The sequence below is a fragment of the Sceloporus undulatus genome, chromosome 2 (genome assembly GCF_019175285.1).
Source record: "Sceloporus undulatus isolate JIND9_A2432 ecotype Alabama chromosome 2, SceUnd_v1.1, whole genome shotgun sequence".
NCBI classification, from domain to species: domain Eukaryota; kingdom Metazoa; phylum Chordata; class Lepidosauria; order Squamata; family Phrynosomatidae; genus Sceloporus; species Sceloporus undulatus.
Genome location: NC_056523.1, coordinates 155753493 through 155770476, shown reverse-complemented (window position 1 = coordinate 155770476; position 16984 = coordinate 155753493). Strand labels below are relative to the sequence as shown.

General features: G+C 43.2%; 1 protein-coding gene across 9 annotated transcripts in view; it reads left to right on the top strand.

Annotated features, from left to right (window-relative positions):
* CEP112 (centrosomal protein 112) overlaps window positions 1–16984 on the top strand; it is a 386512-nt gene that overhangs the window by 36626 nt on the left and 332902 nt on the right. For all 9 annotated transcript variants that reach the window (XM_042453249.1, XM_042453248.1, XM_042453245.1 and 6 more), the window contains 2 exons: window positions 12653–12700; window positions 12807–12884. In XM_042453249.1, coding sequence (XP_042309183.1) covers window positions 12653–12700; window positions 12807–12884 — 126 coding nt within the window. The remainder of the gene's footprint in view (window positions 1–12652; window positions 12701–12806; window positions 12885–16984) is intronic.

Below are 16984 nucleotides of genomic sequence, written 5' to 3'. Positions count from 1 at the left end.
GATAGTAGCATTGGGTTAATTGCAGATGGTTAAGAAAGCACCTCATGGGAGTTGGAGGGTGCTGTTTTAATTAGTGGTTTGAAGTGGGCATCTCTGTTGCTGTGCTGTAAGTTGGGAAGCAGATAGGGGGTGTAGGGTTGTTTCTCAGAACATTAACTTGTTTTTTTGAAATGATGAGAACTTACCCCATGGCAGCTAGTACTGTGTTGTGCCCTACGTAGTTTTTGACAGCAATATGGCAAATGGTCCAGAACAATAGTGACCCCCCGCTCTAGGTTTTTATGTTGAATGAAGTAGTGCCAATGAGCGTGTGTTTTTTTACAGGGCTTTCCACTGGGTTTTATAGAATCATGTGGTGATGGCATATTATAGGTTGCTTACCGAACCACAAAGTCTGCTTCTTCAAGAGTGTGACAGTTTTCTCCAGGGATTATATTGCTTGGATGCCTCATAAGGACAACAGTAACAGCCATAAGCTCTTTCCATTTCTGATGGTAAAAAGGTCTTCTTATATGTGTCTACCACTAGTTTACAATGGTAAAAAATGGTACCCTATAAAGCATCTCAGTGAACTGGAAATCTATGGTCAAGGAATCCATTTAAAAAAAATCAAATGATTTTAAGTCAGTAATTCCTAAAGTGAGTGTACCACCCTGAGGAATGTGGAAGGATCTGGGGGAAGTGCAAGAGGGCAGAGTAGTGGGGTGGTGGAGGAAATGGGGGTGGCAGGGGCCGTCAGGAGCCCTGGTGGTGCAGTGGTTAATGCCCTAGTGGTGCAGTGGTCCTGCAGTCACAACTTTGTAAGTTTGATCCTAGGGGGCTCCAAGGTCCACTCAGCCTTCCATCTTTCGTAGGTCAGTAAAATGAGCACCCACCTTTGTTGGGGGGCAATTGCTTAAAGATGTAAACCACTTAGAGAGTGCTGAGTTCACTGATAAGCGGTATAGAAATGTACTGCTATTGTCAGAGTATTAGTGTGCAGGAAAGTCAAGGGGAACTAGCAGCTTTTAGGATCATGGTGGAGATAAAAATTCTTTTCAGGGTCACCACAACACCATGACAAAACAGCCTGCTAAATATTTTGTTGTGTGGTGTCCCCTGTTCTTTGTTGCCCACAGAGTTCATTCCTTACTGGTCTTTTGCTGTAGTATGGCAGTTGAAAAACTCTTGGGGACATGGGCCACAGGCATCACTTTTGTAGCTCTGAGTGACACCATTTGGGACAGACTGGAGCAAAGATTTAGAGCACATGGTGGTGGGGGAGAAGTGGAGGCAAAAAGGAGCTTTCAAATTTGGGACCCTGCTTCTCTTTGTGAGCTTTACTGGGACTTGGCTAGCAGGTTGGAGTCACATGCTGCTCGCCTTTCTTTATCCAGACGGGCTAAGAGAAGAGGTAGCAGAAGAAACAATTTTTTGTGAGATAGCAGACACTTAAAACTGTGTAGGGAAGACATTATCTGTGCTCAGTTCTTGGAAACAGTCCTATGTTTGGAACAGCTCCCGAATTAAGCTCTCTCCCTTTCAGCCCCACCCCTTTTCTAGTCCAGAGCACATGGCCTCTGTAAACCCCCTACCACACACCAGCTGTGCCTTCTGTGTCCCTCCTCTCTAGGGAGAAGCTTCTCCCTGTAATGGTACCTCGTAGGTCGGTAGTAGCACCTGAGCAACTGAGCAGCTGCCTCAGCAAACCAAGAGGTTCTTTTCCGCACTGGCCTTTGTTGTAAGGCTGGCACAGTGAGAAGCTTCTTGGTTGCTGCTCAGCCAGCTGCTTAGTTGTGCTCCCAGGAGTGATTGGGCACAAAGGGAGTTGCAATCTGCAGCAGCCAGTCAATCAGCAACCAGAAGTCTCTTGTCTGCGTCGGGCTTACCTTCAAGCTGGCATAAGCAAGCAGCTTTCTGGTTGCTGCTCAGCCAACTGCTGGTGACTGACTGCAAAGGGAATAGCAACCGAGATTGGTTGTTCTGAATTTGCAGTATAAACACTAGACCCGCATAAAAAACAACACAACCATGGCTTAGTGGTTAAGATATGATGATCGGAAGATCAGAAGGTTGGCAGTTCAGGGCCCGAGTTCTGCATGATGGGATGAGCTCCTTGCACTGTCCCAGCTTCTGCCAACCTAGCAGTTTGAAAGCAGCAAATGCAAGTAGATAAATAGGTCCAACTTAAGTGGGAAAGTAACAGCATTCAGTGCAGTCATGCTGGCTGCAGATGACCAGAGCAGTCCTCGGACAAACGCTGGCTCTTCAGCTTAGAAATAGAGATTAGCACCGCCCCACCAAGACGGTGTTATCACTAGACACTTCATGTCAAGGGACATTTTGATCTTTTAAGGCAGCCAGGCCAGGGTTTTCTGAGGCTGAGAGTGTGTGACTCATCATAGGTCACCCAGTAGGTTTTCATAGCCAAATGCAGAATGAACCCTCATCTCCACAGTTGTAATCCCAAAACTCAAACCACCACACTAAAATTTCTCTAATATTCCACCTAGTGACTGCATATTAAACACAGATAGAATAAAATTACATGTGCGGACCCCACATTTTAACAACCATGTAGCTGAATAGAAGTTCCTTAAGGCCAGTACTCTAGAACTGGCTCTGCAGATAGGAGTGATAACTACCTTGCCCTTCTTCCCATTCCCCAGAGCTGGTCCAGGAACGAATTTGACTTATACAGTGGCCCTTGTTTCTGATGGAGTTTGGTTTCAGGATTTACCGTGGATACCAAAATCCATGGATGCTCAAGTCCCGTTAAATACAGTAGCATAGTGTAGATGTCCTCCCTATATAAAATGGCAAAGGCAAGGTTTGCTTATTGGAATTTTGGAATATTTTTCAATCCGTGGATGCTTGAATCCGTGGATAGAAAATCGTGGATATGGAGGCCTGACTGTATATCTTCAGCACTCAGAAATGTGAAGCTCTTAAATGGTAGGAAGAGCTGGTCTCCATAGATGTTAGACCTGATGTGTTTCTGTAGCAGCTAGCACTGTCCTGGATCCGCCACAGAAAAAAACATCTTGTGGAGTGAAGAACCAGCTTTAAAAATAAATAAATCCTTCACTTCCATTTCTGTGACCTCACTGCAAATGCTCCCTGTAGTAATTTCCTTCCTTCCATCCTTCTTTCATGTAGTTTCAGGGGGGGAAATGGTTTGATAGTTAGTAATTTGGTATGCCTTCTGAAGACATTCCACACCGCTATTTATAAAGGTGAAGAGGGTGACACAGCACAATGTCAGAACAAATGAAACTGGAAATGAACATGTGAGAAACTTTTATGGAGGCTCTTTTTAAAGTACAGCAAAAAAGTTGCAATCATTTCAAAGAAAAAGCTCCAGAAATTAAAATGGCGTTTAATCGAAAAAAATTCAGAATATCGACACAATAAGTCTGAATATAAAGCACACTTAGTAGTATGTATAGTCAGATTCTGAACAATGATGAAAATAATCTGCTTGTCTGATGAGCCTTAAAGTTTGGTTTTTGGAGTGATACGTCGTGGCAGTCCACTTAAAAAGAATCGCTTGAAACTGGGAGTCAATACACTGTGTCAGTGGCTTTAGAGAATCCATTCTCCTCCTCTCTCTCTCCTCTATATATATATATATATATATATAATAATATATAATAAAATCATAGCGTTGGAAGAGACCACAAGGGCCACCAGTCCAACCCCCGCCATGCAGAAATCACAATCAAAGCATCCCCGACAGATGGCCATACCAGCCCTGTTTGAAGACCTCCAGGAAGGAAACTCCACAACACTCCGAGAAGTGTGTTCCACTCGAACGCCCTTACTTCAGGAAGTTCCCTCTAATGTAGGTCATGATCATAGAGTTGGAAGAGACCGCAAGGGCCATCCAGTCCAACCCCCTGCCATGCAGGAAATCCAATCAAAGCATCTCGACAGATGGCCATCCAGCCTCTGTTTGAAGACCTCCAAGGAGGGAGTCCACTACACACTCGGGAAGTGTGTCCACTGTCGAACAGCCCTTACTGTCAGGAAGTTCCTCCTAATGTGAGGTGGAATCTCTTTCCTGTAGCTTGCATCCATTCTCCGGGTCCTAGTCCTGGAGCAGCAGAAAACAAGTTTGCTCCCCTCCTCAATATGACATCCCTTCAAGTATTTAAACAGGGCTTATCATATCATCTCTTAACCTCTTCTCCAGGCTAAACATCCCCAGCTCCCTGAGTCGTTCCTCATAGGGCAAGGTTTCCAGCCTTTTCACCATTTTAGTCGCCCTCCTTTGGGACACGCTCCAGTTTCTCAATGGCCTTTTGAAGTGTGGCCCCAGAACTGGACACAATATTCCAGTGGGGCCTGACAGAGCAGAATATAGTGGCACTATACTTCCTGACTAGACATATAACTTCTATTGATGACAGCCTAAAATCGACATTGGCCTTTTTAGTGTCCGCATCACACTGTTTTTTTTAGATTATATAAATGATCTTCACTGAACAAAATATGATAGATGGGAGTCATTATAGTCTTTGGATGGTAATGCTGAGTGATGAGTGGGGCATATTGTGTAGGGTTTGTTATTATGAAGCCATATTGTTGAACAGGGGCTTTTAAAAAGAAATGTGAGATAGCTCAGAAAATAAATAATCACATATTAATATATAATGTGTATGTATTATGTATGTTGTGAAGAGCTTAGGAAATACTTCCTTCCAATGTTTGTTTTAAAATATTCATTCTTCATGGTCTTGTTGGTCTGAGTAAAAAGGAAACACATCTCCAGTTCAAAATTTCAATCATTTCAAGTCTGAATAGTTACAGGAAACTTGTGTGTGTGTATGTGTGGAGAGAGAACTTTACAGTAATTAATGTATTAATTACATTAGCCTTATTTTGTGCATTGAAAGGAAGTACAGTCCGCCCTTGGCTTACGCGGGGGATCCATTACGGACCCCCCATGTAAGCCAAATACCACGCATGCTTAAGCCCCATTCAACACTACAACAATATTCAGGTGTTTAATCGTATTTCCAGACGTTATTTCACGAGCTGTATACTCAAAATGTGACATTGGGTTTGGGCTGCCTTCCCTCCATGACATGTAACACTGTTTGCTCAATGTCTTACATTTATTGTGTGTTTCTTACCAGCATTTTACATTGATAGCTGCCCTTGGAGGATGTGTGAAATGAATATTGCATATAGCAATGGCTTTTTAGCCCTATGTCCCACTTAACATCTACATGTAAACATCACCCCCTGCTCATTTTGGGAGGGGAACTCAGCCCCACAGCTTAGTCTTAGACCCCATTCCCACTGGGCAATAAAGCGACGAATCTTGCTGCAATTCAGACTCGGAGCGAGTTCCCAAGTCAGATTCGAATCACGTCTATCATTCCCACTGCAAAAGGGAGCGAATGGAGTTGGTTTTTCTTGACCCATGTTCTCCTTCCCATTGATATTTCTCCATTGCATTTTGACGCAGAACTTTTTGTTCCCCATTCCCATTGCCTGTCTTGAGCTGTTTTTTCTTTTTTTGAGCTGTTAATCAAGCGCTTAGGTGATTAGACGTCACAGTGACGTCAGTTGATTTGATGCATTTTGGCGCGGGCTATTTTTGTTCCCCGTTCCCATTTGTCTTTCAAACCTGTTTTTCTGTTGTTGTTTTTTTAAATGTTTGTGGTCCATGGATAGCTGAAGTGCCTGAGCACTTGGGCAGCTAGGTGTCATTGTGATTGGCCAAAAAGTTGCTGGCTCGCAATTTCCAGCCGCTCTGCTTGCTGTAGCTCTTTCCAGAATTCCCCTGTTTCTCTCCCGTCCCAGGATGCTCCAGAAGTCACCCGTTGCCTTTGCCAGAGTACTCCCTTTCTCACCTTATCTGCTCCCAGAAGTCCCCTGTTTCCCTGCCTTCCCAGGATGCCCTAGAAGGCAATTAGAGGGGGTTGGGGGCAAGGAGATAAACAGAGGAAGCAATCAGAGGAGGCTGGGCAAGTTGTGTGTGTGTGTGTGGGGTTGCGTTGGACTTCCTCTGAGGCTGAGTGAGTGTGACTGTGGTGGGTTTCCATGAGAGAGAGTGTGTCAGGAACCATGGGGAAGTCAAATTTCTTCAGAGGGGGGAGAGGAATTTGCCCTGGCCTTCCTCTGAGGTTGAGAGAGTGTGACTGTGGTGGGTTTCCATGAGAGAGTGTGACAACTAACCCTAGGGACGCCAAATCAATGTAATGCAAAGCCGGTCTGCCGCTTAGGCGCTCAGGGGGGGAAAAAAGGAAAAAGGAAATGTAATAGTTAAAAATGGTGTTCAATGGTCTCTTCACAGGTCGATCTATGTGGAGCGGGGGGGGGGTTGCAAGGGGGCATAATGTGCTTACCACATTTGTAGGTCAGTGGAGCAATTTGCAATGTTTGGTCACCCAACAGCACCTAGGCGATCGAAAGCTTAATTTTTTTTTAAAAAAATAAATAAATTTGTCTACACACGCGATCGCCTTACCCTGCTTCCCGCTCCACTGGGGAAAGGCTACGAGAATGAGGGGAATGCAGGAAAGAGAACAAAGCTGGTGACACCCCCGGGACAGCCCCTTTAACATTGCTCCTCCCCTCCTAAAATACCGATTCGGACACCCTGTCATTCCCTTTGGTTTGTCCCGGATCCAACACGGCAGCTGCAAAAAAACCCACTATCAAAGTGCAGTCAGGATAACCTGGGTTATCCACCACTGATTTGGTTTTTCGTTGGAGAAATTGATCAAAGTTGGATCGAACGCGAATTCAAATGAGAATGATTTTCCTTAAACAAGGATCAAACGCGAGTCCAAATGGGAATGATGTCCCTATAATCCGATTCATGATTCGCTTTGTAGCCCAGTGGGAATGGGACTTTTGTCTTGGGGGAGGGTTCCGCTGCTCCTCATTGCCTTGTCTGGGTTCTTAAATGATAAACTCCATCACAAAAAAGTGGGGCTGAACATTTATGTACAATGCATAGAATCATAGAATCATAGAGTTGGAAGAGACCGCAAGGGCCATCCAGTCCAACCCCCTGCCATGCAGGAAATCCCAATCAAAGCATCCCCGACAGATGGCCATCCAGCCTCTGCTTAAAGACCTCCAAGGAAGGAGACTCCACCACACTCCGAGGGAGTTTGTTCCACTGTCGAACAGCCCTTACTGTCAGGAAGTTCCTCCTAATGTTGAGGTGGAATCTCTTTTCCTGTAGCTTGCATCCATTGCTTCGGGTCCTAGTCTCTGGAGCAGCAGAAAACAAGCTTGCTCCCTCCTCAATATGACATCCCTTCAAATATTTAAACAGGGTTATCATATCACCTCTTAACCTTCTCTTCTTCAGGCTAAACATCCCCAGCTCCCTGAGTCGTTCCTCATCAGGCAAGGTTTCCAGACCTTTCACCATTTTAGTCGCCCTCCTCTGGACACGCTCCAGTTTCTCAATGTCCTTTTTGAGTTGTGGTGCCCAGAACTGAACACAATATTCCAGGTGGGGCCTGACCAGAGCAGAATATAGTGGCACTATGACTTCCCTTGATCTAGACACTATACTTCTATTGATGCAGCCTAAAATCGCATTGGCCTTGTTTGCTGCCGCATTACATTGTTGACTCATGTTCAACTTATGGTCTACTTGGACTCCTAGGCGGGATACAGACCATTTGCTCCGTGCGGGAGCCGCAGCAGCAGCCAAACCGCGCGAAGCAAAAAAGAAGCTCCATTTCGGAGCTTCTTTCTGCGGCGCATCTATGACGTCGCGAGGCGCCGCAGGCGCATTCGTGACGTCATAAGCGCCGCGACACGTCTGGACGCTATGCGTCCAGTACGTAAAGATGGCGGCGCCCATGTGGAAGGGGCGCCGCCATCTTGTACGTACTGTATACGTACTAGGGTTAGGGGGGTGCGGAAGCACCGCCCCTTCCTAACCCTAGTACGTATACAGTACGTACTATATGGCGGTGTGTATCCCGCCCTAGATCCCTTTCACACGTAGTTTCGTTCAGCCAGGTGTCCCCCATCCTATATCTGTGCTTTTCGTTTTTCCGCCCTAAGTGCAGTACCTTACATTTCTCCGTGTTGAAGTTCATTTTGTTAGCTATGGCCCAGTTTTCTAGTCTGTTCAGGTCATTTTGAATCTTGATCCTGTCCTCTGGGGTATTAGCTACTCCCCCTAATTTGGTGTCATCTGCAAATTTGATAAGTATGCTCCCAATTTTGTCCTCCAAGTCATTGATAAAGATGTTGAATAGCACTGGGCCCAGGACAGAGCCCTGTGGGACCCCACTGGTCACTTCTCTCCAGGATGAAAAGGAGCCATTGTTGAGCACCCTTTGGCTTCGGTCAGTCAACCAATACAAATCCATGTGACAGTTGCCTTGTCTAGCCCACATTTTACAAGCTTGTTTGCAAGAATATCATGGGTAACTTTGTCAAAGGCATATATGTGCAGCCTTGGGCCTAAAGCTGTGGCTCCTTACGAGTAAGGCCTATTGAGCTCAGAAGTAAGGAGTGAAGCCCGCTTTCTTCCCAGAAGTAAGGCACAGTGAATTCAGCAGGACTTACTTCTGAGAGGCCACAAACCTGTGCCTGGTGATTAAAGGAGTGCTTTTGCAGGCATGTGTGGCTCTTGCTTTAAAGCAGACTTCCTTGCTTGTGCATCAAGAGTCCTGTGGGAAGGGAAGCCAGCTCCTGTCCTGTACAACATGCCCTCAGGGACCCCACCCGAAGGAGCTCTAGGGTGTAGGTTGTGTTGTTGTTATCAGTGGCAAAGAAGAGCATGCTCAGCTGCAGGGACCTGATGTGCTGGTACCACTGGCAGATCCAAGCCAAGCTGGCGTTGTGTTGCTATGTGGGCCTGGGCTGCTTGTACTGGCAGGGCGTCAGCACATGCAAGTGAATGCACAGTGAGCTGCTGGTACTGTTGTGTCTGGCTGCAAAGTGAGTCTCCAGCTCTGTCACAATGGTCGAGACATCCAGCAGGAGCAAGTGCAAGTCTTTCACCTGCCAGAAAGTTAGCTACTTGCGTCAGTTGCACTTTCTGCACCAGCTGGCTGCAGGGTGGTGTGATGGCCTATAATCTCTGGGAGCAGCCTGTAGTGATACAATGACTCTTCCTTTCCTCCTTGCACAATGGTCATGCTCCCCTGAGGGTTATGCCCTACAGTTTTGAGAGCCACTGGCATATAGTACTCTTAGCACATGAGGCACATTGATTTTGATCAAGGATAGACAACTATACTGGGTATAACAGAGGGAGCATTTTTGGTCACAGTACACTGTTTCAGGTCAAATTTCAGCAATAAATAAATAAATACTGCAGCTGACCTCGGTCACCTTTTCATAGGGAGCTTTTAATACATGTTGGTGTCATGGAATGTTAAGATTGCTGAAGATTTTAAATCTATTTTTAGCTGGGGGGACAAACAACTTTTTAAAAAATCTTTTTGAGGAGGGGGGCTTTTGGGAAACCTTGGAGGTTGCAAAAAAGGCCTTGGGGGCTACACACTTTCTCCACTTCTGATTTAGATGTTAAAAAAAGATGGGTGGGTGGGAACTCACTATGTGATCATCATTTGAAGAGGGAATCCCTTAGGCTTAGGCTTTGTGACATTTAGTTCCAGTCCTTTTGTTTCAGTGCATCAGATTCATGTTTGTCCCCCCCCCCCAATCCTTTTGCTATATACAGAGAGATTGTAATGTAGAAGGAATTGTTACCCTATTTGTACAGGGCATGTAGAGCCTCCACTGACACCAGTTAGACTATAATTAGATGGTGGAGTGCCCGCCTTTGCTTTGTGAGAATGGGTAACATATGCAGGAACCCAGTACCAATTATACCGATAATAACTGATAGACTCCAGGTAAGTGGAACTGCGCAAACTTATTAAAAAAAATATAAGGTAACACATGCATGGAGATAACCCAATCAAATAATCAGCATACAGAGCTAACTGACTAGAGAATCATGGAATAGTGGAGACTGAGGGTTGGAAGAGGGGGTTGTGTTTACCTATCCTGAAGAAATGGTTTACAGAAAGCACGAAGACTCAAACTGCAAAGCTTTAGAATGCAGGTTACAAGAGGCAGACAGAAATGGACAAAGAAACTCATGAGGCCTGAGGTCAGTGTACAAAGGGAGAGGGCAGGGACTACATCAAAAAGCCATTTTTTTTGGGGGGGGGGGCAGTTTATACCCTTAAAGCCAACCTCAATCTATAGAAGTTCTGTGGAAAACCAAAAGCCTGATTGCTCCTCAAGGTCTGTTGTGATATTTGGGAGATGAAAGGGGTTTGATTTTGATCAATGATGGTTCATGGACTTTATAACATCTAGACAAGATCTGGAGTCCTCAGGAATGAGATGGCAGGAAGGAGGTGTTTTAGAAATATGCAAGATATGAAAGGGGGTGGCAGTCTTCTTTGATCTGGCAGAATGCATATGTTGGCTTTCAGTTTCTGTCAGAAATGCAGAGTAAGGGGTGGGGATGGGTGTTGTGGGGGACGGTGCTCTTTCTTGCAAGCTCCTTCATCCCCATGTCTTTTTACATGACTCAGTCTATGTGTTATTGACACTACCTATTCTGTGCTATGTAAGTCATTCTTGTCCACTCATGCTATTGCCCTAATGTTGCATTAGGCTTGATAAATGTGTGGAGGGATGTTTAAGAATTCCGTCATTTTTAGTGACCAAAGATAAATTTGATGACTTTTACATTCATAGGTACTCCATTTAAAACAAACTCCTTTTTACATCTTATTCTCAGAAAACCTTTAGAGTCACAAAGAAAATAGTTTTGGGACAGTAAGTTCCTTACATGATGTGGGATGTTTGAAATCTCTACCTTACATTGTAGTAATTGCATTGTTGGGAGAAAAGCCCTTTAGTATTATGTGTTCTTTGTACTTAGTTGGTTTCTTCCTGGGGGTGGGGAATAGACAGAGGAAATGATGCGTATGTTCAGTCCTGCCTTCCAAATTTCTTTGTTGGAATTTAGGCTTTTGTAATGCTATATCTTTTCATGATGAACAAAAATTTTTAAAGATGCTTGCTAAAGCTGTGAACTGCATGAGATGTCTGTTTATACTCTCATATTGTGGTACTTTAAAAATAAAAAAGTCAGTTTGGCAGGATACAGACGGGCAGGGGAAGACGTCTTGGAGGTGTATTCTGCTGAATACGGAGCCTCCAGACCGCCCACCCCGGGGGCGTGGCTCAGGTGATGGGGCTTCCACATGGGGGGCAGTGAAGACGCCTCACCTGGGGCTGTTTCTGACCCACAGTTTCCAAACCGCCGCCTCGGAGGACGCTGCAAAGAGAAAGGCAGCTTCCTCACGGGCGGCCAAAAACGGGGCTTTTTTTTCTTTTGCCGGCTGGCGGATGCGCAGCTGCGCAGCTGTGGCGCTCAGCACCGGCGGCAGAAAGCATATGTGCACATTTAAAGCGCCCAAACCCCTTTAAAACTTTTTCCCTTGCCCTGTCCAAGAACAATGGTGGTCTCCTGCCAGCTGGTGATCAGCTGGTGTTGGCATCCTTGTCTGCTTGCATGTTGCTAGTTTCACCAGCATCATGGATGCCTCCTCTCCTTTGGTCCCTGTGCTCTTGCTGAATCTGCAATGCACAGCCACAGCTGTCGCCGCTGCCACCGCTGTCCTCCTGCCATCCCCCATCACCTCCCTTGTACATATGTAAATATTTACAGTTTTAGCGTTTTTTTATTGTTAGGTGAAAATGGCACAGGAATGTGTGTAGGGGTGCACTTTAAATTCCAAACTTTCCCCGATTCTAGCAGCGCATACGTACATGTTGCTCTAGGGTTAGGGTTAGGGATAGGGTTACGAGTCTTAAAATGCACTGCAGCTGTGCTGCAGCTTCCACACCTGCATGGCAGCTGACGCTGCAATTAAAGCCTGACTGCAAACTGCGCATGTTCCAGGACCCCAACTCATTATGCGATGCAGCAGACATGGAGCTTTTAAATGGGCAACTTAAATTAGCGGCGTAGCAATTCTGGCATACCGGTGCAGCAGCTTACAGACGGAGCTGCGCAGCTGCGCATCATACAGAAAAGAAGCGGGGAAAAGCAGCACCTTTTTAATGCCGCTTCTTCCCGCTTGGGGCGTGCGGGAGGCGTGTTCATGGCGGCATTCAGGTAAGGGCCGTCTGAAGGCTCTACCTTCATGACATCATGAACACACCCCTTTTTGCCCGTCTGTAACCCGCCTTAGTGTCTTTGATGCTGGCAACTGTGGAAAGGTATAAAAAGAGAACTGGGTTTTGAATCTGCACCATGGCAGGTATGCTTATGAAGTGAACTTGGGCCTTTCAGCAGCTAGCCTCCTATTCTACCACAAAGATAAAAATATGGATGGGATGTGTGCTGATTTGATTGCTTTGGAGGAAAGGTGGATATCAGTGTAATAAATATGTCAGCCATTAAAAATAAGTTGTATCAACAGATAGTTTCATAGCCTGAGGGAAGGCTGTGGTCCAGGATGTGTGATTTTAGGCAATATTAAGTGGTACTTTAAAGTACCACTTCCTCATAAAGATGGAGATTTCAGTTAAAGCAGATATTTCAGAACTAGGTGCTCTTCTGAATTTTGTTGTTGGATATCAATAAAATAGGACCTATTTATTAATTAATAATTAATTAATATTAATCTTAACACCTCTTTTGCAGCTTGAAAATCCCAGATATTTACGTGAGAAACCCATACCCCTATCACTGGTAGGTAGTGTTCTTTTATTTATATTATTAGCATTTGTAATGTTTTTTCTACTCATGAATTGTTGTCATACTTGGTCCTAAGTACATATATTTATCCTGTCAATAGATGTCACCCAAAATAGGCATGATGAAAAACAGCACTTCTCGGGATGAACAGACATTGTTCCATATGCATGAAAAAGAGGTAATTAAAAATTATATATATGACTGTATTATCGCTGTTGTTTCAGTTTCAGCCTCTTTGTTTAGAAAAAAGGTCTCTTGGAATACAGAAAAAAGAAGTGTCTTACAGATGAAATAGCCTTCTGATGGTTTTCATTTATTATTTACTTCAATTAATGTGTGGAGTGTATCACTTTAAAGTAAGAAAAATTTGTAAACATGGTGGATCTAAATGTCCTGTGAATGGAGTTCAACAGATTGCTTTGGATGGAAAGAATGCTGTATGAGCTGAAATAGGACAGACATGAACATTTTTATTTCGAAAGAGTGATACAGAAAAATACGACTGTGGCTTTTATCTTGGAAAGGCTGGCAAACCCATGGAGGTTGCTGTGGAAGAGAAGGCACACTTTTTGGATTCCCTTTACAGCCTTTCTGTTTCCTCTCTCGTGCTTTACCTGTAGTCTTCCAATGCTTTGAACTGATTTTTGTGGAAACAAGGCCTATTTCCCAATAATGCTGGAACCATATAACCACAGTGAGCTCAGTCCCATCATATTGATAAGGAAACCATTTTCTCATACAAGTCATTACTAGTGCAGGGTAGGCAATCTGGTCTACGAATACCATGAACCCTAAACCAGCATAAACAGTGTTTGGGGACTACAAAATTGTTTTTCACTGCATTTGGGCAATCTGGAGGATTTCAGTATTAAAACTAGGATAGAATTGCAGTTGAAAAGAACTGGAAAAAAATATTTCCTCAAGGAATGTAATTCATGGTATGGCATAGTCTGAGAAGGGGGATGTGATTTACCATGTGGTTTCCAGGTCAATATGCCTAGTATTTAGTTGAGCAGTAGGCAATTGTGTTGGGTCTCAGGGCCATTTACTGTCTTTAGGACTCTCTAGGGGACACAAACCACACACCCCCAAGCTCTCCCTGAACAATATCAAAAGAGAGGAAAATAAAAATGGGGAGCAGAAATAACTCGATTTCTGGTTTTCTATGGATTCTTTTTCTTTTATACTGGTGAAAGTGGGAGCCCCTGCATCCTATTTAAAAGGTGAATAAACTCTTCTAGAACATGGCTTCATACGCTGAAGAACCCACAAAAAACTATGGATCCTGGTCGTGAAAGCCTTCGACTTCACATTAAATGATGAATTGTTCCTGAAAAGGCAGTTCATCTTTTTTTGGGGCCCAAAGTAGTGTGGAGAGTTTGAAAGGCTGAATGACCACAAAAACAGCCTTGAAGGGGGGGGGGTTTCACATGATATCCCCCCAAGCTGCCCTGTGCGCACTGCGGATTTAAATAAGCATCTTGAAATAACAAAGTAGCACAGTCCAGTGTTTATATAACTATTTGCCATAAAGTGACAAAAAAACTTTTTTATATTGCTTTTGGACTTTTGTGTTTTTGTTTTCTCTAAAGAAAGCTGTTCTGCAGTTTTCAAGGTCTGTAACCCTTAGTAGGAGATCAGCATTCAAGGATGCATTGAAGACTATGGGATCTGACTATGTACAGTTCTTTTCAGGATTGTAGCCAACAGTTTTGCAGATTTAATCAAGGGATATTTAAAACAATTAAAAAGTATAATGACAAGTAATGCCTCTGTTCCACAGTTTTTAACCACTTTTGATTTATGTTATTTTTGAGTTCTTGCTGGGAGCTGCTATTCTAGCACTTTCCCCCTTTTGGAATATATTATATAGAATAATTAAAAGTGACTGCTGCTTTTTTGATGTTTTTGCAGAGTATACAAAATAAAATCTTTACTTTCTGAGATGACATATTTGTACTGAATTAAACAACCCAGTTGTACCACATCTGTACACTTAAAGGAAGAAACTTCTCCTGAACCTGTTCATATACTGTATCTAAGATTATTCTTAAATTTGTTGTGGTTTTGTGTTTTCTCCACACCCTGAGTTATTTTTTGTTGTCTGCCGATAGCTCACATGTATTTTAGTGTGTGGTTTCTATAAGAAGTTTGCAAATACAACATGGTTTGGTATGCAGTTTAAAATGTGACTAAATGGCAACCTAGCTAAAATTAACAGACATACGTAGTAAGAAATCCCATGGTGAATGCATTGTGGTTTACCTTTTGGTCTCCCACCCAAATTGTCAATACTTACTATATGGGCTAAAAGTACAACTGTGCCACTGAAAAGAAAACAGTGTTCTTCGGTACATATAAATCACTTTATGAAAAAAAAATTTCACAAAATATTTTTATAATGAGCATAAGCATAGTTTTAGGAAAATCACTGTGTACACATATAGCTCATTCATGCTTTGTAAGGGAAATATGAGCAAAGTTTTTCCCTTCCGGGAAGGTTCTTGGAGTGCCCAGCAACAAAGGAGACTCAGAGTTCGAGATGTGGTCCAGAGTAAGACACAAGTTTATTTTACCCATCGGGGCTGGCAGCTCACCAAGAAGGTGAATCCAAAACTGCCGCGCCTTGCTTTGTATCTTTCACATTCTTATACATTTTCCTACTTCTCTATATCCTAGCATAAGCCAATTACAAAAAGCAAGAACAGCCCACTACCTAATAAGGGTGCAAGGTTCAAAAATTCATGAGTTAGGCTGGAAGTTACTAGCAAGGAGTTTCTTCAGCTGTTGCCTTGCGAAGGAAGCTAATTGATGAAATAGTTCTGCGGTCAGGCCCGCTTACAGGAAAGAGCAAGGTGTAGCTTCAATTGCTTAAGCAGAGCTTGTCTGTGGCAAGCTTTGTCCCTGTTTCTTCGTACAAATTGATAACATGAACATAGCTATTTCATATTTATAAACTTCAAACCTCTCACCTTGGACTCTTTCCTTCAATCTGATAACTTTGTAATGTGAATCTTGTGTTGCTTGAAGCTTGGAAGCTAACAGAATTAACAGTTTTCTGTACAGTGTCCATTTTTTGACCATAAATCCTTTCTTCTCTGTGTATGCTACTAATTTTGATAGTTACTCACTTAACCTAGCTCAAAAATACACTATTATAACAGACTAGGAATTCTCAGATGTCCTGCAATGACTCTTTATAGTTGAATAACTTTTGGCAGTGCCCCTCATCTCAAATAAGTACAGCTGGCCCTTCTTATACATTTTTTTATACATGGATTCAAGCATCCACAGTTTGAAAATGTTCCAAAAAAGTATAAATTTCAAATATCAGACCTCGATTTTCCATTTTTTATAAGGGACACCATTTTGCCATGTCACTATATTTAATGGGACTTGAGCATCCACGGATTTTGTTATACATGGGAGATCTTGGAACCAAACCCCAGCATATAACAATGGTCCACTGTATCATAATTTTGGCTGAAAATAGAGTGAAATATGAAGACTTTGTGACAAATCCTAACGTTGCATATGCAGAGAGGTGTTAGAAGCCAGAGGTTTTGATAAAAAGTTATGTTTAAACTTTGTGCTAGAATGAAGCCATTCCACAACCATAGCCATAGCAGGGGAGGTTCCCCACACCTCCTCACATACGGTAGTGCTCCTACTGATGGGATACACAGGAGGACCTCTAATAGGCATATATAGGGAGATGTACTCTTCAGGTATTGAGTTGAAAGGGAGGAGTCAGGAGCCATAACATGTCTCCAATTTTTCCATATAGTTAATGAGTGACAGAGAAATGGGTTTTGTAAAACTGTGTGATTTTCTTGAGATTGTGGAGAAGATAAGGTTTAATCTGGGTGAAGAGGTAGACTTTGTTTGTGCCCTGACCCATCTGGATGAGGGTCTGATAATCTGGGTAAATTGGGCCAATTAGAAAGCATAAAAGTAGAGTTTGATATGATATCTGGGATCGTAGATACTGTTTGTCTGATTGATTTAGGAAATTTAGATCACTTATTGTCAAAGATAAAATTGTTAATGAGTAATAATAATAATAGATTTAATAATAGATTTTATTTTTATCCCGCTTTTCCGCGATGATCAAAGCATCTGCCACAGTTTAAATTTAGACATTGAAGGAGTTAAAGGGATGGATGGAAAGAGAAAGAGCAAATGGGGCTCTAAGAACCTTTTTAAGTAATGCACCATCCTAAAATGGACAATTTAAGAGAGCACCATGATTGCAATTGTTCTTCATCTACTTGGTGA